Source organism: Hibiscus syriacus, unplaced genomic scaffold (assembly GCF_006381635.1).
Source record: "Hibiscus syriacus cultivar Baekdansim isolate YM2019G1 unplaced genomic scaffold, ASM638163v2 tig00112657_pilon, whole genome shotgun sequence".
NCBI lineage: Eukaryota > Viridiplantae > Streptophyta > Magnoliopsida > Malvales > Malvaceae > Hibiscus > Hibiscus syriacus.
Genome location: NW_024063377.1, coordinates 104,856 through 131,576, shown reverse-complemented (window position 1 = coordinate 131,576; position 26,721 = coordinate 104,856). Strand labels below are relative to the sequence as shown.

At 33.5% G+C, this 26,721-nt stretch overlaps 1 protein-coding gene across 2 annotated transcripts; it reads left to right on the top strand.

Moving 5' to 3' along the window:
* The first annotated feature begins 13,962 nt into the window (after positions 1 to 13,962).
* Positions 13,963 to 26,713, top strand: LOC120182444 (sterol 3-beta-glucosyltransferase UGT80B1). 2 transcript variants are annotated; one of them, XM_039187420.1, is made up of 15 exons: positions 13,963 to 14,129; positions 14,231 to 14,302; positions 14,427 to 14,520; positions 14,591 to 14,733; positions 14,918 to 14,988; positions 15,336 to 15,417; positions 15,572 to 15,673; positions 15,759 to 15,814; positions 16,687 to 16,721; positions 16,938 to 17,151; positions 17,426 to 17,641; positions 24,866 to 24,925; positions 25,043 to 25,082; positions 25,602 to 25,823; positions 26,371 to 26,711. In XM_039187420.1, the coding sequence occupies exons 1-15, from the start codon at positions 14,043 to 14,045 to the stop codon at positions 26,431 to 26,433; spliced, it is 1,557 nt and encodes a 518-aa protein (XP_039043351.1). In that variant the 5' UTR covers positions 13,963 to 14,042; the 3' UTR covers positions 26,434 to 26,711. The 2 variants fall into 2 exon arrangements, with proteins under 2 accessions (XP_039043351.1, XP_039043352.1); XM_039187421.1 differs by lacking the exon at positions 13,963 to 14,129 and having other exon boundaries at positions 14,260 to 14,302; positions 14,620 to 14,733; positions 15,756 to 15,814; positions 26,371 to 26,713.
* Positions 26,714 to 26,721: the final 8 nt, after the last annotated feature.

Below are 26,721 nucleotides of genomic sequence, written 5' to 3'. Positions count from 1 at the left end.
CTCAAACTAATCTAAGTAAGGTTGAATTACTCAATTCATCAAAATCCATGAATGCTGCTAGAGCATTTTTTTTCAAACCAAACTTCATTACTACAAACTCATAGTGTCTATACCATTTCCTGAAAACTATTTGTGGAACATCTTCCTCTTTAAAATTTAACTGATGATATCCCATTTGAATATAAATTTTAGAGAACATTGCTGCTCCTTTTAAGCTGATCAAACAAGTCATCAATCCTCAAAATAGGATATTTGTTTTTTATAGTTACTCTATTTAACTATCGATAATTTATGCATAATCGCACATATCCATTTTTTTAACAACACTAGTTCACCCCAATGTGAACTACTCGGTCTAATGCATCCTCAATCTATCAATTCTTGCAATTCGTTCTTTATTCTCTTACTCAACTGAAATCATTCGATACAAATCCATAAATACAAGATCAATGCCTTGATAACCATTAATATTGAATTCCACCTCTCAATCTGGAGGTGACCCAAATAATAAATCTAAAAAGACTTATGGAGATTTCCAAGTTATGGAAATATCATATGATCTTACTTCAGATACTTGAGTATCTATCACCTTAGCTAGAAAAGCTATGCATCCTTTTTACATCATCTTAATCGCAATCAATGCTGATATCTCTTATTGATGATTTCACTTTTTTATCAATCATTAAAATTTTTAATTTCTCTGCATTTTTTTAAATTAATCGCTTCTTGCGACCATTAATCCAACCTCAATGCAGTGGCAACCAACTCATGATCAAAATGATCTAAAACTCTTTAATGATAATCATTTCCGATTCATCAGGAATATAAGCTCTTGAATCTTTATCGAACCTTTACTATTTGTCCGACTAACACTTGTATCATGACCGTGACCTATGGGTCTTCCACTATAATATCACTCGATATCAAGTAGAATTGAATATTTCTACTTTGGAATTCCTTATTTCATTTTTAAGGAAATATTTATAACTTTTCCAGATCCATAGAAATTATTCTTGAGCAATTGCAACATTTTCCATCTCCAATGAAAATTTCATTGTTCACATCGTTCAATAAGAAAACTTTATAAATTTGTAGTAATAACTTCATAGCAATTAATGCTAAAATCACACTATCAAATGAATTTACTATTTTTTTCTCTCACTACGAACCTGAAACTTTTCAAGTTCTTGAGAATTCATCTCAATCTAAACAATAATTCATTGTAGCATGGAATGGTTAAACAATCCATTTCACTAGTTTACCTTCACAAGGTAACTCTATCCAATTTTATGGACTTGATATATATTATTAATCCAACTCATAACCATTTGATTCACTAATACTCAGCTTTCTGTAAACTTTTAGCGGAAATCATATTTACCGCTTACTCATTTCCTCTTACTCAAATCAACAATGATTTAAACAATTTAATACTTAGCTTAAATATTTCTCACTTATTTAAGCTTACCTGGATAAACCTCATAATCATCACTAGATTCAGAAATCTCTTTTGGATCCTTATCCGATTCAACTTTTCTTGTAAATCGTTCAAACTTTTTAATCAATTCTTCCAATTCAGAAGCTTCGTTGAAAGCTATGACATATCTTCCACAAAATGGAGAAAAATCCTTTACAACATCCACCCTTCTAAGGTGTTTTACATAATTCATGTCGGGTCCGTTTTTGGTCGTTTTCAATCTCAACATTCTTTTCAACTTTTTCGATTTTCTACCTTTGTCTTTAATTTCCCATATCTGAACATAGTCAGAATCATCATACTTTAGTAAGAATAACTTTACTCCCTATAAGCATCATCACAGTATATATACAACTATCAGTAACTATTGACATCCTAGTGGTATGTATACACTTTTTAACTCAAAACAACCTCGGTTTTGTCCTAGAATCGGCTAAACCTGTAGATCTGATGCCAATAAATGTAACACCCATAACCCATTTAATTATACCAATACAGATTATAGATGTCACCCGAATTTCGAAAACCATTTTCTTTTCAAACCGTGATTTAAAATTTATTTCCTTAAAATGGTAACTGATATTATTGAACGTAGAACATTTTCCCTAATCACACCCAAGTCTAATTCTCAACAAGATTGCTTCAAAATTCAAAACAAGAATACCTACCTTGCAAGCTTGGGGGTGTCAGTCTTGGATGAAGAAGAAGCTGAAATTGCTCTCCCATTATTGTTATTCTAATATTAATTACATCTATCACATGCTTAATATAATATCAAAATGGAATTTTTTATTTTATTCCATAAGAATTTTCATTTTTGCCCTTAATGAATCTTCCTATTCACCATAAAACCAAGCCACCTGATACATATCATATAAAAAAGTTAAATATGAATTAATTTGACTTTTATTTCATAAATTCCCCTTAATTTTTCAAAATTTGCATTTTAGTCACTAAATTCCACTGTTTCGGTTAAATCTGAAAAATTGCATATTTCCAAACCAAATTTTTCTGATCCAAAATATTAAAATAATATTTCCAACCAATTTATAACATCTTTCAAATTTTTGTAAAGTTCCAATTCGATCTGAAATTACCGATTCCTTACCGGCTTTAATTCTTTCTAGTTTTTCTTTACTAAAAATTCCAAATCCAAAAATATGATTTCTATAAAATTCCACTCTCAAGAGTAAACCATCTATTTATGAAATAAAATTCTTTTTAGGAAATTTCTCACTTAATTCCCTAAACTTTTTCCCAATTTTCAGCACTTTGTCTATATATATACTTTGACTTAGACCTAGAAGTCGTCTTAATCTATCTCTATAGATCTTAACTCCTAAGCTATAAGCTGCCTCACCCAAATCTTTCATAGAAAAACAACTACTTAACCAAGTCTTAATAGACTGTAAAGTAGGTATATCATTTCATATGATGAGTATGACGTCTACATACAAGATTAGGAAAGAAACAATGCTCCCACTAGCCTTCTTATAAACACAAGGCTCATCTTCATTTTTGATAAAACCAAACTCTTTGATTGCATCATTGAAACGAAGATTCCTGCTTCGAGAAGCTTGCTTTAGTCCATAAATAGACCTCTGTAGCTTATAAACCTTTCCAGTATTTCCTGGAAAGACAAAACCTTTTGGTTGTGTCATATACACATCCTCTTCAAGTTTTCCATTAAGGAAGGCGGTTTTGACGTCCATTTTCTAGATTTCATAATCATGGAATGCAACTATTATGAGCAAGATCCAGATGGACTTAAACATAGCTACAGGGGAGAATGTTTTGTCATAGTCTACAACATGAACTTTTCAAAAACCTTTAGCGACTAATCACCCCTTGCATGTTTTTACATTCCCATCTATGTCGTTTCTTCTTGAAAACCCATTTACACCCTATAGGTTTGACCCCTTTAGGTGGTTCAACCAAAGTCCATACTTGGTTTACTGACATGGAATCCATCTCAGATCTCATGGCTTCAAGCCATTTCTCAGATTCTGGGCTAGACACTTCCTCTTAATAAGTCATGGGCTCATCTTGATCCATTAGAAGAACATCTCCTTGTGTCGTAACGAGAAATCCAAATCTGTCAGGTGCACGATGTTCTCTTATGGATCTACGTAGTGATTGTGTGATTGTGTTTCTAAATCTATTGAATGCTCCTCAACAACTTGTGAAACATGCTCAACTTCAGGTTCATTTATCTGTTGTTCTTGAACTTCTCCAAGTTCAATATTTCTACCCTTCCCTTTCTTTGAGAGAAATTCTCTTTCGAGAAAAACTCATGTTCGAGCAACAAACACTTTGTTCTCGTTAGGGTTGAAGAAATAGAATCCCTTAGTTTCTTTAGGATATTCAACAAATATACACTTATGAAATTTAGGTTCGAGCTTTGTAGACATCTGATGTTTTACATAAGCTTCACAACCCCAAATCTTTATAAATGACATACTAGGACGTTTCCCAATCCATATCTCATATGGTGTCTTTTGAATCGATTTAGATGGAATACGATTTCGTATGAAAGCAGATGTTTCAAGTTCATGTTTCCAAAAAGAAGTTGGAAGATCACTATGACTCATCATCGATCGAACCATGTCTAACAATGTTCGATTCCTTTTTTCAGAAACTCCATTCCACTGTGGTATACCAGGTGGTGTAAGTTGTGAGATAATCCCATATTCTTTTAGGAGTTCATCAAATTCTATGCTTAAGTATTCTCCACCTCGATCTGATCGAAGTGCCTTAATACTATTGCCTAGTTGATTTTGTACTTCATTTTTAAATTCCTTAAACTTTTCAAGGGCTTCAAATTTATGGCGCATAAGATAAATATACCCATACCGACTGAAGTCATCGGTAAAAGTAATGAAGTAATGGAATCCACGTCTGGCTTGTGTATTCATTAGTCCACATACATCACTATGTATTAACCCCAATAAATCACTTGCTCGCTCACCTTTACTATTAAAAGGAGCTTTAGTCATTTTTTTCCAACAAGCAAGATTCATATACTTCATATTGTTCAAAAACAAATGAATCTAAGAATCCATCTTTATGGAGTTTTGATATGCGTTTCTCACTTATATGGCCTAAACGACAATGCCAAAGATAAGCTTGATTCAAGTCATTTGTTTTTGATCTCTTAGTATTTATGTTATAAATGGTGTTTTCTTGATCCAAAATATAGAGACCATTAACCAATTATGTCGAACCATAAAAAACACTATCAAGATAAAAAGAACAACAATTATTCTTAATAATAATCTCAAAACCAATCTTGTCCAAACAAGAAAAAGAAATAATGTTCTTAGTCAAACTAGGCACGTAATAACAATCCTCTAAATTTAAATCAAGTCCACTAGGCAAAGATGAAACATATGTCCCTATAGCTAATGCAACAACTCTTGCTCCATTTCCCACTCGTAGGTCCACGTCCCCTTTAGCCAAATTCCTTCTCTTTTGTAGTCCCTGTACAGAAGTACAAAATTGAGAACCACAACCGGTTTCTAATACCCAAGAAGTAGATTTTGACAAATTAACATCAATAACATAAATACCTGAAACAAACGTCCCGTTTGCTTTTGCCTTCTTTACCTCTTCAAGGTAAACATGGCAGTTTCTCTGCTAGTGTTTGGTCTTATCGTAATGGAAACATTTTCCTTCTTTGCTAACTCCCCTTTGGGTTTCAATGCATTTTTCCCTTTTGGTTTGGTCTTATCATTTCCCTTAGACTTTGTCACTACCTTTTTCTTTCCCTTTCCTTTGTCCTTGTGGGCCATCAGAATGGGCTTAGGTCCAACCTTTTTCATATTACTTTCAGTAGTTCGTAACATGCCAAGTAACTGTGGAAAAGTCTTGTTAATTTCATTCATTTTGAAATTAAGGACAAATTGGCTAAAGCTATCTGGAAACGATTGCAGGATAACATCGGTAGACATTTCATCTTTGAGAGGAAATCCCAGCTTTTCCAACATTTGGATGTAGCTCATTATCTTGATGACATGAGCTCCTACAGGAGTTCCCTCTATCATTTTGCATTGAAATAAAGCTTTAGAGGTCTCATATCTCTCTTGACACTTGCCTTTCATATATTTCTTTGAGATTTTGAATCATCTCAAATGCAACCATGTCCTCATGTTTCTTCTGAAGCTCAGGATTCATGGTGGCAAGCATTAGACATCCAACATCTAACATATCATCCATATGTTTATTAAATTTGTCTTTGTCAGTTTTTGAAGCATTAGGTGTCAGTTCATCAAGAATAAGTTCCTCAATGATATTTCTTCCTTTCCTATTTGAGAATAATTCTCAAATTACGAAACCAGTCAAGGAAGTTTATGCTATTAAGTTTATCCTTCTCAGGGAGTGATCACAGCGATAAAGTGTTGTTTGCCATTAAATCTATGCCATTAAATCTATAACAATTGAAATATTAAAGTAAGTAAATTTACCGAATTAAAATTTATAAATAGGACTTTATTTACAAATTACTCACACTATTTTATTCAAAATTAAAAACCCTCTTTGTTTTAATTTCAAAAAAATTCAACAAAAATTTTTCTAGTGGGTGAGGATCCATAATACATCAATTTACTAAATCAACTTTGGCCTTTCTTTTAGGATAGTGATTATTTAGGTAAGTAACACTTGACTAGTTGTATCTCATGTAACTCCTCATTTTGGTGAACAACTTTTGTTCAAGTCATCTCATGACTTATCCAAATATTTAACTCTAGGTTTCTAATCCTATTGGAATTACCTAGCTAAGTTATTACCAATATTTCAACCGGTGAATATCACTTTCTTATTTTTTTACGTTTAACCAAGACAGATTTATGTGCCAATGCTTTGGCAAAGGCCACACAATATTAATCAAAGCCTTAATGAGGGTAAATATTGGACGGTTAAGTTAACTTAGATTATAAAGAGGAATTTGCGTAATTATCTCATCATTGTTCATTTTAATATTAGGCCCTTATTGATCTCATCAATATTTATTCTTATTTTATCATTTGATGCATTGCATACATAACAAATATTGCAATAAATAAGATGCAATGGTTATAGCTCAAAACAATGACTAAGGTGGCTCATCCCAAGTTAATGGGAGAACCAAGAACCCTAAAGCCTAAGACTGCTCTCTAGGCATCTTCTCGCCATTCTTCTGCTCCTTGTGAATCTTCATAGGTTTACAATTTTAAAAGAAACTCATTTTACATACGAGGGAGTAAGATGAGAAGAGAAATACAAAAGAGATATAGAAAGGCACGACTCGCAGACCATATTTCAAATTAAACCATTATAAAGTGAACAAGGGCTATAACCATGCATGTCAAACACCGTGCAAAACAAACATATCATATATATATATACATGTTCTTACGCCTTTGTTCAAAAAAATTAACATATGCCTTCAATTTGTACTGCTGATGAGGGTCAAGGGGTGGAGCCCCTAGCCGGTGGGATTTTTTTAAAAACAGTACTTCTGTTTCCATGGAAAAACTTCACAATTTGATAACAATTATCAACAGAATCGTGCTTTTGGTACTTTCAATCCCGAAGGTTTTCTGCATCTGAACAACCATTGTTCCACTTCCAATCTATCGCACTCCCACAGATCATCCAGCAACAAATCGATTGAAAAATATATTAACAAATTAACATATTAATCGTTGCGGTTATCGATTCGAACAATGATATCAACATATTTACCGAAATCGATAAAACTAGAACATGCATCTCATATATATCGCATCAACAAAAAATTTAACCCAAATTTAGATCGTACAAGTGGCTTTGATGACACTGTTAGGACCGTCAGCGCATCCCATGGCATAGTGGAAACAAAACTCGACAGTCTCACCAGCGGTCCAAGTACGAAAAACTGAAATTGGGAGGAAGTGATGCGAGTACTTACAGCGGGTTCCTTGAAAAACATCAATGACAGTAGTGAATACTGGCAGTGTAGATCAATTCGAATTGTAAGCCTCCACAAAATCACGTCTCAGCCTCTACTTAGTTCACCCGATTGAGAGCAATTTTGTTTTCCCCAAAAACCGTTTTGAGAGAAAATGGCTAAAGGTTTTGTGTGTGTTCTCTAAAACGGCTGTTAGACCTAACACACCCTTTTATAACCAAGTTATCCTAATCATATTAGGGTTTTTATTATTTCAAATTAATTAAATCTATATTTAATTAATTTGAATTTAATAATCCTTTTATATCCAAGTTACCCTAATCATATTAAGGATTTTATTATTTTAAATTAATTAAATCTATATTTAATTAATTGAAATTAAATAATCCGGATTATTAAAACATATACTTAATTAACTCTAGATATATTTTAGTAACGTACAACAAATTGTACATCTTTTCTCGTTTCAATCATAGGGTGTGACCCTGTAGGTTCTTGTAACGTTAGCAGTAATTATTAGAACAATTCTAATATTACATACAATGAGTGACATCTAGCAATATATCATTGTCACCTAAGTTATAAGAAAATATGATTCGGCATATCATCTTGGTGATTAACTCTTTTATGTATTACATCCTTATATCCTTTATATCTAGAATAGGCACAAGTCTTGAAATAGTCACACTTGTATAACCCATCTATTGTTTCTTGATATCTAGAGTAGACTTTAATTAATGAATAGTTTATGATATCTCGTATCAACTTATTTGAGCATGGCCATGCATTTCTAGTCTTACTCAATCAAGTGGTCTACGATATATTTCCTATTATGTAGGAAGGACAAGTCTTATCTTAATCATACACACCCACTACATATATTGAGATATATTCAATAACAGTCTTTATAGAGCAACCAATTACGGAGCTTGTTTAGCTGCATCAAAACATACAATAATATATGTTGGGATAGTATTGATCTCAAGTCTGAGGATCATACATATAATCATCACCATGAGCAATGTTATGAATGTCACATAATAATCCAAGACATATGCTCATGGTGGGTCAATCTAATACATTGTTCTATAACAATATAATTATGTATCAATTCTGACATCTCTATGTCAATGACAACTCGTTGTCATCAATCAATAACATGTTAGTCTTAAGCGTATTATTATTGTTCGTGCCCATAATAATACTTGACTAGGGATCTTTTAATAATAACAATTATGTCATTATATGGACTTTATTATCTTCCAGTTTATGTTAAACACATGTATATAACTGAAATTAATAACAACAATGCCTTTATTCAATAAAATCGGTAAATAAAAGTATTATTACAATCATCTTATGATTGGTCTTTGGTCATACTCTAACACCCTCGACTGTTGGCATGCTAATTATACCCTCAACTCTCATATTACATAACATGGACTTTACCATTTATATTATTTATTCTCTTATTTCATATAATCAAGCAGTCACATAGATCATATCTCATAGCATATATCCACATGTTCACATAGTCACATAGTTCACTTTCACATAGCTTATATTCTAGTTTCATATATTCACTTAGTTCAGTTTCACATAACTTGTCACATATACATGTATTCACATATATCAGATTCACATGGCTTATCTCTTATTCTCATTTATACACCCATATCATGGTTACATATGATAACATGTCAAACATAACTCATATATAATAATGCATATAACACGTAGACATATAATTAAATTAATGGAATCATGCAATGGAAACATTGGAAATAAACTCATCGCAAGTCTCATTTCCATAAAACACCATATACATACTAGTATGCACTCACTTTAGTCTCACTTAGTCCAACCAACTCTTTATCTCTCTCTTGCTCAGTCTTACTTCGTTGAATTGTCGGGACTTTGCTTTCGTTCGATATCTACATAGACGATTATATGAATATCATACTTCAATTACTATAAGTAATTCCTTAAGAACATATGCTAAACAAAGAACTTAATTTAACCATTTCCATATGATTAGTATCAGTACCTTAGGTATAGTACCGATACTTCTTTACTAGGGTATCAATACTATGCTTCGGTATCGATACCTTTATCGCTTCTGAAATTTATTCTAAAAATGGTACCGATACCTACTTATTGGTATGGATACCCCCAGTACCGATACTACTACTTCAATATCGATACTTCCCTGAAGAATTCCTTCACTTTAGCTTATGGTATTGATACTGTTCATATAGTATCGATACCCTAACCCAATTTTTTTCTAATTTTTACTTGAAGTATCGGTACTGTTCATATAGTACTGATACCTCTAACCCAGAACTCCTTCCATTAACCCAAAATATTACTAATAATTACTTAAACTCCACTTTACAACTTCTTTCATGTCATAAAACTCAACTATACTCACTCAAACCATTTTATATCACTATAACACTTCATCATCATCAATATCTTATCATAATTCTTGAAACTAAGAATCTTACTAAATTTTGAACATGTTCTAATTTCATTTTTAACACCTTAGACTTCTTATCTTAACTGATGACAAGTCAAATTCAGTTTCAAAATCCAATTACTAACTCTTTTCCACAATTTCACTTAAAAAACTCTTATATAATTTCTCTCATAACTTATCCATCTTTTTGTTTTAAACAACTTTAAGCTTTCCTTAAGCATTCCTAACACCTCAAGAATCAAAACCATTACTCAAGTGCAAAAAATAACCTATTGAAATAATACTTACCTTAGCCAAGCATTCATGTAGAGAGAAGGAAGAAAGGATGGAGAAAGAATGAGAAAACTCTGGATTTTCTTAACCCTTCTCCACGTGTAGATATAAAACCCATAAAGAATTTTAAATTGATTAATTTCCAAAAAACCAAAATGCCCTTCTATCATTCCATTTTTACTAATCAATCTTACTCAAATAATTTTTAATTAAATCCATGAACTTTTCAATTTTTTCTAAATTGGACACAAAGTTTCAAAATCTTATAATTTAGTCACTAATCTAGTTTTTGGGATGTTACAATGGGTATAAAGACCCATGCATGAAAACGAGAAAACTCTCTCTCTGGATTCTTAAAAAAACCATTGTAACACAATTTGTTTTTAAAGCAATAAACATCACATTCAAGGTTATTCACTTTCGATTTTTTGTTTCATATTAGAATAGCAGTAAAAGAACAAAAAGGTTTCTTTATTTTCAAATAATAGTCTCCAAAAAATGTTTTTCTAGTTTCAAAGATCATCGAAAACGTAATGATAAAAGGGGCCTATTTTGGTTTCAAATGACAGTGAACACACAAAAAAGAAGCTTATTTTTAGTCAAAATAAAACAAAGTCCAAGTCTTTTTACAGTAAATACAGAGAAATAAAAGAAAAACTAGATCGTTGTGATAACTGATTCGAGGGGTCGTCGTTGGAGTTCGGGGGTTTAGGCAGATTTTGAGTAGTTTTAGAGGATTTTCAGTGTTTTTAAGCCCTAAACTAGGTCCTAGGGGTTAAATCTAGGTCCAGTGAAGTTTTCAGGGCATTTTGGGTTTTTCGTCCATCATGTACGATGACCAGAGGGGATTCGAGGTGGCTGGCCTACGGCCGTAGGGGAGAGCTTTTTTTATTCAGTTTGAAATGAAAAAAGAAAGTTTGTTATTTACAGATAAAAGTTTGGGGGAGATTACGTTGAGATCCCCCACTTTTAGCGTGTTTTTGCAGTTTGGTCACCTGTAGGGGCCAAAAATGCTACTTTCCCTTTTCCTTACGTGTCATTATTTTTAAGGGTTAATCATGTCCAAGTCCCCTAGTTTAGGTGCCTATTTACACATCAATCACTAAAAGTCACATTTTTTTGTTTTATTTTGCTACTTTTTATTTATTCATAGCATTTCGATCACTTTTCCTCTTATTATTATATTTTAATATTGATATTGTTTTTATTTTAATTTTAAATTTGGCCCTTTTGTGATTTCATTTTTTGCTCTATTTATTTGTACAATGCACTTTTCTTAGTATTATTTTAGTCCTTATTTCTAGTTTACTTATTTAACATTGTATTTACATTTGAAACATTTATTTTCCTGGTAATTATGTTGAATTTCTTATCTTTATTTCCTCCATTAAATTCTATTTATTTAGTTTCCATTTTTATTATAATTTTCAATCTATTTTCATGTAATTGATTTAATTTCTATATACTTTAAAGTTTAATGCTATTAGTATTGATTTACTTTTTTTATATATATTCTCATTAGGTAAAAGCTTTCTTACTATATATATATATATCCATTTATTATTCTTGTAATGTTCCCATATAATAATAATTATTTTTTAGCAATGTCTCTATGCAATTATGTTATTATAATTTATATAAGGTATATGTTGACGTATATATGTATGTTTCTTGTTTATATAGGTATATTATATAAGTTAGGTATTTTCTTATATGCCATATATATTAATTTGTAAATATTATATGTTAGATATATTTTGCTTGTTATATTATATATTTTATATATAAAGTTATATGTTGAATATCTATAAGATTTATTTGTTGCCTTTATATTATATTTATGTTTATATATTGTATGTAAAAATATATTTATGCCTTACGTTTGCATTATAATATATATATATATGCATGCTTATATTAATTAGTATTTTAATTGTTATATGATATATTATAAGTTGTACTTTGTATACAAAAATATATATTAAATATTTTTGAATATATATGTACATATTATGTATTAATATTTATAAATATATCCATTTTGTATATTCTTATGTTAAAGATCTTATTAATAAAAGAAAAATATGTTAAAGATTTTAAACTTGAAAAAACGGCGCGATTTGTTTAAGGAGTTCCAAGACAATGAAATTTTACGTTTAATTCTGAAATATTGTCACGTGTGATTGTATCGACGCTTGGTTGGCTTACCACATGATCTGTGTAGTTTGTAGAGTTACTCCGATTTCAGTGCCAACTCCAAACCAGTCGAGTTATGCTCAAATGTCATTGAGTTAAACTAAAATTTAAAGAGTAATGTTTGCGCACCATGGACAATCTTTTGAGAGTATGCATTGTTGTCTTTGAAAACGATGGAAGCAGAAGGCAAAACTGAAGCCATTTTGACAGCAAGATCGAAGTAGCTTTTGAGAAGAAAGTTCATATATTAAACGCAAGGGTTCTAACAATGGTTGCCTTTGAGAACCCACTCAAACAAACCGCTTGAATGCTTCTCCGGTGAAGCAATTCCGATTTACATTCTAAGCGATGAAACTCAAATAGACTGCTGGAATGCTGCTTTTGAAAGTACACCTTATTTGTTTGAGTGGGTTATTTTCCCCCATGAAATTCAACTTTATTTTATTTTAAATGTAAATTTAAGTAGAGGTGAGCATTCGATCGAGTCGAGTAAAAAAATTTCAAGTTATTCGAGTTGACGAGTCATATTTTGTAACTCGAACTTAACTTGAAATTTTTTCAAGTCGAGTTTAAGAAATTTGAGTCAAATTATTCGAGTTTCTATATAAATTTTATTATAATTACTTATAGTATTATGGTAAGGATTGATTCCAATTTTTTGATTTTTTTTCTAACCATATAAGATAAATATATTAATATTATTTTCACGTTATAATATTATTTAATATATCAAAAACAATATAAAATTATAAAACGTATTTACAGTAGTATATTTTAAAGAAGATATTTTGATGGTAAAGTATTAATAAGAGTATAAAATAGTCCAATAATTGTTGGAAAGAAAGAATTTGCAAACAATTATAGTCAAAAGATCAAATTGAGTAAAAATAGAAATTTAATGGACTAAATAAAAAAGTATATTTTTAGTAAAAAATAGGAATTGAAGTTACATAGGTATTCTATAGTAGTATAAGAGCATGTGGTTCAAATTTGGTAAAAAATGGATTTAAAATGAAGGATGAATTGAAGAAATATGAAAATCATAAAAAGTTGAGGGATTAGATTAAAAAATTAAAAAAAATGTTATCAAAGAGTAGAATTGAAAGCACATAGATATTCTATGATGGTTAATAAGTATGTGGTTCAAAATTGATAAAAAAGTGGACTCAAAATGAAAAAAGAATTGAATGAATAAGAAAATCAGGGATTAAATCGTAAAATTATCAATCAAATTTTTAGTTTTTCGAGTAACTTGAAATTTCCAAATTTCATATTGACTGAAACTTAAAAATTGAATCGATAATTCGAGTTGACTCAAATAACTGGATTCAAATAACTCAAAATTTTAAAAAAATAATTTTTCAAGTTAAATTTTACTCATCTCTATTAATAAGTGACAAAAAAAATCAATGCATAATATTATTAATAATTGAAACATTTTAAACACAGTGACTAAAATATGAGTGATAAGAATATAAGCTAGTAATTATACAATTTACCCTATATTTTTATCTAAAATATCTTAATTGACCTAAGAAATGACTGTGCTAAAACTACTAGTTGTTTAAAGAAAATGTAAAGTACTTCTCCCAAAAGCCATCTTGTTAATCTTAAGTTTATTCTTGATCTTGTTTATTTCTTTGGGGTTTCCTAGATCCTCTTTGAGCTGCGGAAACACTTCAACCGCGATGGAGGGAGGGAATGATGCGGCGAGGACAAGACCGATAGCCGTTTTCATAGCTTTCGGCACCAAAGGCGACGTCTACCCTATAGCTGTAATTAGTTATTTTATTTATTTTGTATTCTTAAAATTGATTCAGTTTCCGTTAAAGAATTTTTTTTTTAATTTCCCGTCTTTATTTATTGTTGATCCCAGGCCATTGCTGCAGCTTTTTCTACGGACCTGAATGGTTACGACGTCGCTTTTATCACTCATTCAGCGCATGAGGTGCTCCTTTTTCTCTTTCCTCTCTTAATTACCGAATACCGATTAATGAGAAGTATACTTTGTTTTTTTTTTTTTTTTTGCAAAGTTAGCTGAAACAGTAACTTTTTTATTCAATATCTTGCAGAATCTAAGTTCACATTTGGCAAAAAGGGATGTAACTTATGTTCCAGTTTCCTCGCCACCTGTTCTTTCTAGTAATGGAACTGATGATAATACAGGTTAATTCGATTAATTCCTTTTTTATTTCCATATTGTTGCTTTTTCTATGAGTTTATGTTAATTTGTCAGGTTCACCGGAACTAGAATTTTTAGAGCAGAAAAAGATTATTACAAAAGAGCACAGAAGAGAATGCTATTCGGCAGTTGAAAGGCTACTCGGTGATGATCCATGCTTGGAGGGTGATTTTATTGGGATAAATTTCTTTGCTTTGGTATTTCTTTTGGACAAAGTAAAAAAGTTAAATTCGATTTGCCTGATAAGTTGATAGTTACTGTCACTAATTTAATAAATAAACAATTCTAAGTTACTTTTTAAGTTTGATTGATTTATTGAAACTTAAGACTGAATGTGTTGATTCAATTTCCTTTTAAAGTTGTATTTTCGTGATTGTACAGGAAGGGTGGAGCCTTGCAGAACTTTTCTCTGTCCGTTGTATTGTTCTTGCTCCTTACGTCGTTCCTTATAGGTAAATGAATGAATTTTATTTTATATCTTAAGAACTGAGTTCTATATATTATTATTTCTCTTTTTCTAGAAAAAATGTTAACCATATTTCCTCGGGAAATGGAATTCACTTGTTGGGTTGGGATGTGTTCAATGAATTTAACTGATGAGAGACAAATCCTGAATGATTGTCAGTGTGTCAAATTCAAGTTATTATATCTGTTTCTTTCAGCAAGTTTGTTGACAAGTAAAGTTCTTAGTGGAGAATCTATAGCTTATGCTATGATTTCTCCGTTTGCCTATTGGCAGTGGGTTTATTTAACTATCTGCAACTTATTTAATCTTTCTTGTTTACAATTTATTGCATAGTGCACCTTCATTCTTTGAGCGTCACTTCAGAAAAGAACTTCCTCTTTTGTACAAATATTTCCAGGAAGCTCCCGCTGATAAGGTAGTTGAATTATACAAAATAAGCGCTTCAAACAAATCAACTGACATTCCCTTTTCACTCTGACATGATAATTGTTTTGATTTGTTACCATTTCTTGTTAATTTGTTTGAAGATGCATCTTTGCACATTAACTCTTATTGGTGTATGAATGTAGGTTTGTTGGAAAGATGTAATTCATTGGATGTGGCCACTTTTTAGTGAAAATTGGGCGTCATGGAGAAGTGAGGATTTGAATTTGAGTCCATATCCTTTTACAGTTAGTACTTCTATTTTGGAGCTCATTTACTTATTATGTAGTTAAAAGCTACTTAATTTAAGATGGTGTTAGATGTTCTAAGCAGGATCCGGTAACAGATCTTCCTACTTGGCATGATAGGCCACCATCTCCCTTACTATTGTAAGTAATGCTGTTTCACATAGGAAGTTTATAAATTAAATGACTTATTGAATGATTGAACAATCAATTGCAATAATGCTTCACTCTTATTATCCAACTGAGTCAAGGTGAATGTGTTACATCCAACGTTATCAAGGGCACAATGTGCACTCTGGGCGCTCAAACCCTTAAATTGTCTCAGGCACCAGGTGCAAAAAGGGTGCTAGCTTGAGTGAAGTGTGATATGTATGTTTGAGCTTATATGTAAATAGCTTGAGATATATTATAAACACTAAAGTGGGTCTAGTTTATTTACAAAGCTTGCAATTTTTTTATTGGTCAATTTGCATGTGTTTCTTAAGATCAATGTTTGTTATCGAGTACTCAAATATTACTAAGTATAGGGTTTAATATTATCTCTTTCTTACTAGTAAAATTATATCAATGGAAGAAAGTGAAAAATAAAAGAAATTATAGAGAAATTCAATCAGTTGGGCATTTTTTATGCCTATGCCTTAACAAAAAGCATGCCTAGGCACACTAGGCATGCACAGTGTGGCTAACTGAATGGGCCTGGTTTGAAAAGGTATGAGGTGCTTTTGTTGTATAATGCTAAGGCGCAGGCTTTCCTAAACTCATTCCTTGACAATACTGGTTGCAACACTTTATAGCGTTCCATCATAAGGTTAGATAGAGAGTACTAAAAATTATTTGAATTTATGAAATAAGTCCCATATGAGGCTTTATTTGTGATTTAATAGAAAATTTGAAACAAGTGTGAGATGAGCATGCAATCCATGCATCAATAATTTTTGGAGTTATGTCTTTGGAAAAATATTTTAAGATGAATACATGGCACTCATCTCTGACTATCAAAGGCTTTTATGTCACAGGTATGGGTTTAGCAAAGAAATTGTTGAGTGCCCTGGTAACTCCTTAGTTTCTGTACTTCTTGTTTCAGATTCCTTTCACGAAACATTTGACAGTGTTTATATGCGCTGAATTTTGTTGGATTGTATTTTACGATAGAGTTTTTTTTATAACTAGTTGATTCTGCAATCCTATCTGTAACACTGCACCCTATTTTGTGTTCTGTTCCTTCTTCCTTATATTTGGATTGCTTATGATATCAATGTGTTAACAGATTATTGGCCATCAAATACTCGGGTTTGTGGCTTTTGGTTTGTCCCTAAAGAGTGGCAGTTTTCCTGTCTAGAATGTGGACAAATTTCAACACTGCTTTCCTCAGGGTATCTAACCACTGATGATCTGTGTCCAGCTCATGCTGATCTACAATATTTTCTAAAAAATCCATTGTCAAGGCCACCGATATTCATAGGGCTGAGTTCTATTGGAAGGTAGGATCACAAGCTTTGCGTGATAGCTGTCCGCAGAAAGTGCCTTTTATCTCCCTCAGCTATTGTGTTATCACTGTATATTGGTGTTTCTGTAACTTAATTGTTTTAATTTAAAATATTGATAGAACACGGTTTGATATTCATAATATGGTGGAATTGTAATATGTATGGATCCTACTATGCATGTTTGGGTTATATATTTTATGATTCATTAATGGATAATAGTAGCTTTAAAGCGTCTTTTCTGAACCAAGTGTTAATTTGCTGTTTGCAGTATGGGGTTTATGAGGAATCCTCGAGCATTTCTAGATGTTGTCCGAACTGTTCTAGAAGTTACGTGTCACAGATTCATCCTTTTTACAGATGGCTACGAACCATTAGATGCAGCAGTCCAGGAAATTGCCTATGAAGCATCTTCTATTTCGAATCAAAGGTGGTCAGTTCTAAAGGGGATCTCTCTTTTTGATAGCCGGCTCTTTTGCTTTTCGGGGTAAGTTATTCTAATTTTTTTTCAAACCAATCTAGATCAGAATATAAAAAAATTGAGTGAGAGAGTCAGAAACGTAGAGAGAGAAAGAGAGAAAGGTTAGTCTTCCTCCTGCGAGAGTTGGACTATTTTCGTAGACAATCTTAGCAAGAGAGTCTTTAGAAGAGCGTTAAGGGATCTTTTTCTATTCCAGGGCCATGTGGTGAGAGTTTTCATTCCAAATGAGAAGAATAAACCAAAGTATAAATCTTCCACATTCGCTTTCGTGCAGTTTGATAATGAAGCAGGTATGAGAAAGGCAATCGAGAATATAAACGGGTCGTGGATGGATGGGAGGAAAGTATTTGTTGGAGTTGCAAAATATCAGAAAGAGGATAGTAGGAACAGCTCGGTCACTAATTGATGCTTCAAAGCTGATTACAGAAGAAAAAGCTAAACCAAAGGAGAGAGCTGAGCTTCCGAGAAGTATAAGGGATGATAGATCATATAAGGATGCCTTGTTGACGAGCAGTAAGAAAAGGAGGGATTTGGATAATAGAGAGAATATAAATGATAGTTCAGAAAGGGGGAAAGGGAAGAAGAATATTTGGGATATGCATATTCCCACTGAAAGCTCAAGCTGGGTGAAACGGTCACTAACAGGTATAGTCAAACAATCATTTGAATTGGAGTTGGTTTAGAGTGCTTTGGCTAATGAAGGTTTTGAAGTCAAGATTGTTAGTTGGGGATACGTTTGGAACTCTTGTGTTGTCACATTCAAATCAGATGAGGAGATGAAGGAGGCTTGGATGAATAAGAGTGAGGTGTTATGGTTCTGGTTCGACTGGTTGGCACCTCTACTGAATGAAGTAGGAGTGCCAATGGCTTTCTGTTTGGTGGAGCTTTATGGTGTTCCTTTGTTATGTTGGCAAGAGGCTTTTCTGGAAAAGTTAGCTGGGAGGTGGGGAATCGACAAAAAACAGGGAAAGATCTTACGACGGTGAATATTTTGATAAGGTGGCAAGCCCGTTTGAAGTCCCGGAAGTGATCACCCTAGGGTCGTATGGAAGATCTTTCAAGCTGAAAATTAAACTAAGTTCGACATCTAGTTTTTCGAATTTTTTTCCAAGCATATCGCCAGAGAAAGATTCCGATGGAAGAGACACTGCCATAGAGCCATCGGAGGAGGAAGTTGACAGTCTAAACTCACCTGACAAGGTAGGTTCTGTTCGGTTGGTCGAGGATGCACGTAAGAAAGTTGACATGTGGATTAATCAGGGAGTTTCTTCCGGTTTTGTTGAAGTTGGTAGAGGAAATCAGTTTCCAAGAAGCAGCAGCGATGGGAAAAGCATTAATGAAGGGGTGTTAAATTTGCACAGTTTTGGGAGTAGCAAAATGGGAGAGTATGCTGGGTTGGGCATTAGAAATTTGGATATTTCAAATTTTAGCATACAAGCCCAATCAGTGGGGAGCAGTGAGCCCGTTTCTCCTATAAAGAAGATAATTCCTGCAAGTTCAACAGTAAAAATAAATGGGCTCGGGTTTGGAAGTCAAAATCAGTATCCGACTTCTTCCAGCAGTTCAGGGGAAGGAGGTAAAAGGGGGAAAACCACTGTTAGTTAATAGTAGAGGTTGGTTCAGAGAATCCAGCATTGAATGCAGTAAATGTGGGGTCCGTTGAAGGTTTTAATGTGACAAGAATAAGGGGTGATTTGCAAAATCGTTCAAGTTCATTATCCATGAAGAGCACTCCGGATGGAAGGAGGATGATCGGAAGTTATAAGAGAGTTTATAGAAGGTCAAGGGAGAGGAATATATGGCTTCAAAATGTGCAGGGTTTTAGTACTGTAACAGAGGGGGATTTAAGCAAACAGAAGGAGAAAGCTATAATTTCAAGATCAGCTCAATCTGAAATTCCAGAGGTTGTTCATTTTATAGAAGGGGACAGTGATGGATCGAGGAATAGGAGATTCAGCAGTAGATTTAAAAGGTCTATGATCATGGATGCTTTAGATCAGGTTAGTATTTCTACTATATCCTCCTCAACTTTTCCATTGTTGTTGGAGGAAGCTCTCACTATTTGGGAAATAAGCAAGATGTTGGGTTTATCATTCAAGGAAGGAAATAAAGCTTTTCTGGATAAAATTATGAATTTGGAGAAAGGCTTGAGTGTGGATAGTTGAATAGGCAGATAATTTGTGGGAGAGTTTGGCACTAGTTTATTTTTATGATGCTAAAGTTAGTAATATTGTCCTGGAATGCCAGGGGTTTGAGAAAAAAAGAAAAGCATCGAGTTGTTCAAAAAATGGTTTCTGAGAAGAAACCATCTTTTCTTTTTCTGCAAGAAACAAAAGTGGAGATAATTCCAAGTTCTTTATTGAGAAGAAGTGGTTTGAATAATCTTAAGAGTTTGTTGAATCGCCAACAGAAGGTTCCTCAGGTGGTATTTTAAGTTGTTGGGATTATAGTGTTTTTGAGTTAGAAGATCAGCATATACATAAGAGATTTATTGCCATTTGTGGGAAATTCAAAACGAATCAATTTTGGTGTGGTTTTATTAATGTATATGGTCCTTCTGTGGAGGAAGAGAAAGATGGTTTTTTTGAGGAGCTGAGTTTGTTTCTAAATGGGTTCAATATACCTTTATGTGTGGGAGGGGACTTTAATGCATATTTAACAGAGGATGAGAAGGAAGGTATAGCACAAAACATAAATTCTATGGAGATTTTTAGGCATTTTATTCAACAAACTGGCCTAATTGATCTACCATTAATGGGGGGAAGTTTTATTTGGGGTAATAATCGGGAAGATCCTATTGTTGTCGGATTGGACAGGTTTTTGGTAAATATTAATTTCTCATCTGCCTTTTCGGATATCACTCAATCTTTACTGAAGAAGTCTATTTCTGATCATAATGCAATTATACTTGAGAGTGGGGGAGTTAATTGGGGTAAGAGACCTTTCAGGCTGTTCAATTATTTAATGAATGAGGATGGGTTTGATGAGCAGGTTGTAGAGTCTATCAAAGAGTGTAAGAAAGTTCACAGAAGAGCTGGAATTCTGAGTATTATTAGAAGCACGAAATCTGCTATGAAAAAATGGTCTGGTAGGAGAAATCAATTTCCAGGTGCTTTAGTTACTGCCTTAGAAGAGAAGATTCATCAATTAGAAAAGAATTTTCAGCAACAACAATTTTCGAGGGGCAGAGACAGTGTAGCAGAATTGTGTTCTTTGAGAAATGAACTGTGGAGATTATACAAGATTGAGGAGCATATATGGTTTCAAAGTTCAAGAGAGAAATGGGTAAAAGATGGAGACCGGAATTCTATTTTTTTCATACTTGTGCTACCATTAGGAAGAGGATTAATTCTTTGAACGCTCTCAATGTTAAGGGTGAAATCATTTATGATCCGTTTCTTATCAAGGCAAGTGTCCGAGATCATTTTTTTGAAGCTTTTAATGACCGTTCAACTTTGGAAATGGATGATATTAAGCTGAATTTTTCAAGAATCTCTTTAGAACAGAGCCTTATTTTAGAAAAAGAGCTTACGGAAGAAGAAATTTGGGAGATTTTAAACTCGTGTGATGGCAATAAAACTCCAGGGCCTGATGGGTTGAATATGGGGTTCTTTAAAAGGTTTTGGCTTTTTTCTAAGGATGATATTCTGAAATTTTTTCATAATTTTTTCTTGGGAAAAGATTGAGAGCATGGTATTAATCACTCTTTCATAACTCTCATCTCGAAGGGTTCTAACATTGGTGGTTTAGATGACATCAGACCTATCAGTTTGGTAGGAGGGATGTATTAGATCCTTTCGAAGTGTCTTTTGAGAAGGTTGAGAAGTTGCATCAATGATGTTATCAGTGCTTCGCAATTTGCTTTCATTCCTGGTCGACAAATCTTGGATTGCTCTTTTATTGCTAATGAAGGAATTGACTTTTGGAGGAAGAAAGGATTAAAGGGTTGCGTGTTCAAGGTGGATTTCAGGAAGACTTATGATACGGTGGATTGGGATATTCTCTTTAAAGTGATGGTAAAAATGGGTTTCAGAATTAAATGGTGCAGATGGATTAGGAAAATGTATTACATCCGCCTCGGTGTCAGTTTTGGTTAATGGTGTGCCAACTGAGGAATTTCTAATGGCTAGAGGCCTTAGACAGGGTTGCTCCCTTTCCCTACTATTGTTTAACCTTATAGGAGAGCTTCTTAACCTATTGCTTCTTAAGGCGATTTCTTTGGGTCTGTTATGTGGTATGGTTTTAGGTAAAGATGAGGGTTCCTTTATTTTATCTCATCGACAATTTGCATATGATCTCATTATCTTTTGTAATGCATCGAAGACAGATTTTAAATGTAAAGAGAGTTTTACGAGTTTTTGAAGTTATGTCTGGTCTTCAACTGAACCTCAACAAAAGCAAATTATTTGGTATTAACATTAGTGAGGAAAAGGTTAAGGAGTGGGCGGGTAACATTGGTTGTTTAGTTAGTCGTTTCCCTTCGGATTATCTTGGGTTGCTGCTTGGCGCTAACAGAAATTCTTTAGCTTTGTAGGATCCGGTTGTTTAGAAATTTTTCAAAAAACTGGCTGGTTGGAAGGCAAACACCCTTTCTTTGGCAGGGAGATTGGTCTTATTGAAGTCGGTTTTGTGCTCGTTACCTACATATTTTTTGTTATTATTTAAGATGCCTTCTTCGGTGAATTTAAAACTCAATTCAATCATGGCTAACTTTTTATGGGGAGGAGGGGTAGAGTTGAAAAAGATTCACTGGGTTAACTGGTCGACAGTGTGTAAAGCAAAAAGTTTTGGTGGTCTGGGTGTGTTGAACCTTAATTTCACGAATAGAGCTTTACTAGGGAAATGATCTTGGAGGTTTGCTAATGATAGGGTGTCCTTGTGGAAGAAGGTGATTTGTAGCAAATATAATCTGGACTCTAGTTTGTTATGTTTCAAGAGTAAACTTCTTGCAAATGCTTCATGGCTTTGGAAATCGGTGGTCAACAATCATTTTAAAGAATATCAGTTTGGTGCTAAGTTTCGAAGCTTGTTTAAAGTTTAAGTGGGTAATGGAGAGAATATTCGTTTTTGGTTTGATAGTTGGGCATTAGAGTCTCCTTTTAAAGTTGTTTTCCCGAGATTATTTGCTCTCTCTTTGAATCATAATGGGAAGTTAATTGAATTTGGTGAATTTCGATCAACAGGGTGGTCTTGGCATGTTCAGTTGAGAAGAAATTTGTGTGATTGGGAACTGGATCAGTTTTCAGACTTATTGGCTATCATTCATAATATTACTCTGTCCCAAGTGTCAAGAGATGGTCTGATCTGGAAAGGAAATGGGGAAGGTATTTCTTCTGTCAACTCTTGTGTCAAGTTATGCTACTATGTTTCGGAAGTTGAGACTTTTTGGATGAAAAACATTTGGAGAGGACTAGTGCCTCCAAGAGTGGAGACTTTTATGTGGCAGGTTGTGCATCAGAAATTGGCAGTAAAGTCTGAATTACAAAAGCGAGGGGTTTTGGAGATTGTAGATTGTGCTTGTCCTTTTTGTAAAAGGGAGATCGAATCTCCCTCTCATTTATTCTTCACCTGCTCTGTGGTGTGGTCCCTATGGAATAAGTTCTTGAATTTTTGGGAAGTTAGTTCGGTTTTTCATGACAATACTCAAAGTTTTTTATTAGCTTGGGATGATTTGGTGTCTTATTCTTCTATTTGGTCCTTTATTCCAGGAGTCGTTCTTTGGACTATTTGGAAAGTCAGAAATGTCATTGTGTTTGAAGGGGGATTGTTAGATCAGATTGATCTATTTTTTATGGCAAGATTTACACTCGCTTCTTGGTTCTTAGCTAAGTTTAGGGATGTATCTATTTCTAAGGACTCTTTCATTAGTGATCCCTCTGTTGCAGATTTATGCTCTTCTTCCAGGAATTCGATTCTAAATATTGTGCCTTGGTTTCCTCCTCCAAAGGGATTTCTAAAACTGAATGTGGATGCAAATGTGTGTGGTGATTGGAGAAAAAGTGGTATAGGTGGTTTATTAAGAGATGAGGATGATATTGTGATGGGTTCTTTCCAAGATGCTACTGGACCAGGTCCTCCTTTGATGGAGCTTAAAGCCATTAAGAAGGGTTTAATTTTCTTTGACTCTCTACGTCATCAGTTCAAGAATCGTTTGATCGTTGAAACTGATAGTAAACTAGCAATGGAATGGGATAAGAATCTAGATAGATGTCCTTTTGTTTATGTTGATTTAGTAAAGGACATTGCTGCTACTTTAAGAGATATGGAGGGTGTTATTAGATTAGTTGCTAGAACATATAATATAGAGGTTGATGGTTTAGCTAAGGCTGGTATTGGTTAGTTTCATTGTTTTGTGTAGGGTGTTTGTTTGAGTGCTTCGGGTTGTTCTTTGTAAGGGGGTTTGGTTGTTTTTTAAACATTATATATCTGAATGTTTTTAATGAATCTTGAGGCACTCTTTTCCTCCTTCTGCTGATTAAGGAGCACCTCTTGGCGGTCCTTTAATCATGAAGGGGGTTTTTAACGAGGCCTCCGCTTCTTATCAAAAAAAAAAATTCTAATTTTTTTCCAGATACCAAAAAAAAGACAAAGATTGAACTTGAAGGCTGATAGAAGCAAGGATAACGTTGGACAGTAGGCTAAGGAATTAAAAGAAAATCCTTATTGTATAAATTCACTGATAAATGCTCTGTATGAAGAGGATCAAACTCCTAATGCAAAGCTGATAAACAAATCAAAGATAATAAACAAAGCCAGGACCCATTAGCAAGTTTATAACCAAATAGCTTTGGGGGTTCAGTTATTTATAGTGCAACAAAAATCTGAAATAAGCAAGTAATGTAGTTGGATGTAGTAGTGGGAGGCATGACTTGGGGAAGTGGACGATCAGAGTGTGAAACCACCTTATATTTCCCAGATTCTTATATGGGTCTTGGAACAAGACAATCCCCAAGGGGGACAAATCTGTAAGTTTATTCACTCCAGGTGTCTTCCTTAGATATGTGCTCACAGGTGTCAGCGCATCAAAAACTTGTTGATTTAGAAAGTAACAAGAAAACTAATTTGTAAAATTCACAAGTTCCTCGAGATCATAATGATACAGATTTGAAGTGTTTCCAGAAAGATTAGGATGATAAGCTTTTTGGACTATTTTTTTAAACGTCACATTCCATATCTATTTCTAAAACCTAACATTTTTATGTTGAATTTTGTTATATCTTGCAAAATTAGTATGATACCTTACAATTGGCTGTTCCCGAAATGTGTAGCTGCAATTCATCATGGAGGGAGGTGAGAATTTTCCCTCATATTTATTCTCATTATATGGTCATCTTATTTCAGTTAAATGCAATGCAGAAAATATTTTTGATTTATTAATTGCATTATTTTTCTTCAATGGGAACCCAGTGGATCCACTGCTGCTGCACTACATGCTGGTATCCCTCAGGTCAGTTGCATGGTAAACCCTATTCAACTATACTCATTGTTGAAGATCTCTCTTATTGTTAAAGCAGATTTTTTGTTTAGCATTTGATTTATTTTTACTTGTGGATGGCATTTAACGATGGTGATGGGCATCATATATGGAATGCAACAGCAGTTTCTGTAGGTTATGTAAGTGTAAGGTTGTAGAATTATAGAAATGAGCTGTTCCATCCCTTAAGAGATTCTGTAATTATTCTTTCTGTTTCAATCCCTTATTTCAAGGGATTACATCTCCTAGGATTAGTATCTTTCCTAAGTTAGAGTTTCCTAGTTTAGAGACATAGTTTGTATATAAAGATGTAATATGCCCTACTGAAATATACAAGAATAAAAATAACAGAGACTTATTCTGTTTTCTACAGTTTCATATAAATTCATTGTAGTCTACATGCTTTTGTCAACTGTAATTTACATTTGTATTGTTTGTATTGTTGTGGTGTTCTTCATCCTTTTCTCAAAGATAACTATCATTGCATGGCAGATTATATGTCCGTTTATGCTGGACCAATTCTACTGGGCGGAGAAAATGTTTTGGCTTGGAGTTGCTCCAGAACCTTTGAGTAGAAACCACCTCGTTCCAGAAAATATTTGTAACACAAGTATCAGGGTCGAAGCAAATGTACTATCACAAGCAATACATGATGCATTATCTCCTAGAATCAAAGAATGTGCATTAGAAATTGGTAAAAGGATTTCTCCCGAGGTAATGACTGCCTTTGTACTATATTTTTTACCGTCCACTTATTTAATCAAATCTTATCAATATTAGATCTGTAATAATTATGTAGAACTATATGGTAAAAGATTGGTTGCCTAATCTCCATAAGTGAATGCCAACACATTGACTTCAGTGATTCCTCACTTTTGAGATTAACCCTCTGTGTAAATGTGCCATTATGAATGATATCATTGTCATCGATGCATCATGAATTTACTTGGTGATACTGCATAAAGTACTAGCCTGGTTATGCCAATAGGCAATAGCAGTAATAAACTGATGGCAGCTAATGGTTCATCATCTTTTGTAAAATATCATTGGTTGAGAAGAACTGGTGTTTGGATGGCAGATCAGCATTTCAAATAACTTTGTATATTGTTTGAGACACATCAACTGTCGAAATCCCAATTTCCCACCCATTTCCAACCTACCCTATTGTGGCATCTATTTTATTTGGATTTACTCCTTCCCTCTTCCAATTTTTGGTTCTGTTGGGGGTACTGAGATTATCTGGAACTTATTTCGTTTTCAGGATGGAGTTTCAGAAGCTGTGAAGATCCTCAGGGAAGAGATCGGGTGTACAGCTTATGATTAACAAGAAGCTTTGTTAAAAACAGGAGAAAAATTGTAAAATGGATGCCAATGGTAATAATGTCAGCATCAAACTCCTCCAACTTTGAGAGATTGCTTTGAAGCCATCCGATGTATTGCTGCAAACAAACTTCTGATCTTGGTAGGTGCAAGTTGTATTGTTCCTAAATCACTTTATGCGGAACGGCGCACACGCCAGTGCAAGAGTGAACGCTGGAGGCTGCTACCCCGATCCCTGTCCTGTAGGTCACTTAGCAACATATACCATCGCTAATACCCTTTTCTCAATGCT

Coding starts and splice junctions, on each gene's coding strand:
- LOC120182444 (XM_039187420.1), top strand. CDS start 14,043: ATGGAGGGAGGGAATGATGCGGCGAGGACAAGACCGATAGCCGTTTTC. Junction 14,130..14,230: donor GCGACGTCTACCCTATAGCT/GTAATTAGTTAT, acceptor TGTTGATCCCAG/GCCATTGCTGCAGCTTTTTC. Junction 14,521..14,590: donor TGGAACTGATGATAATACAG/GTTAATTCGATT, acceptor TTAATTTGTCAG/GTTCACCGGAACTAGAATTT.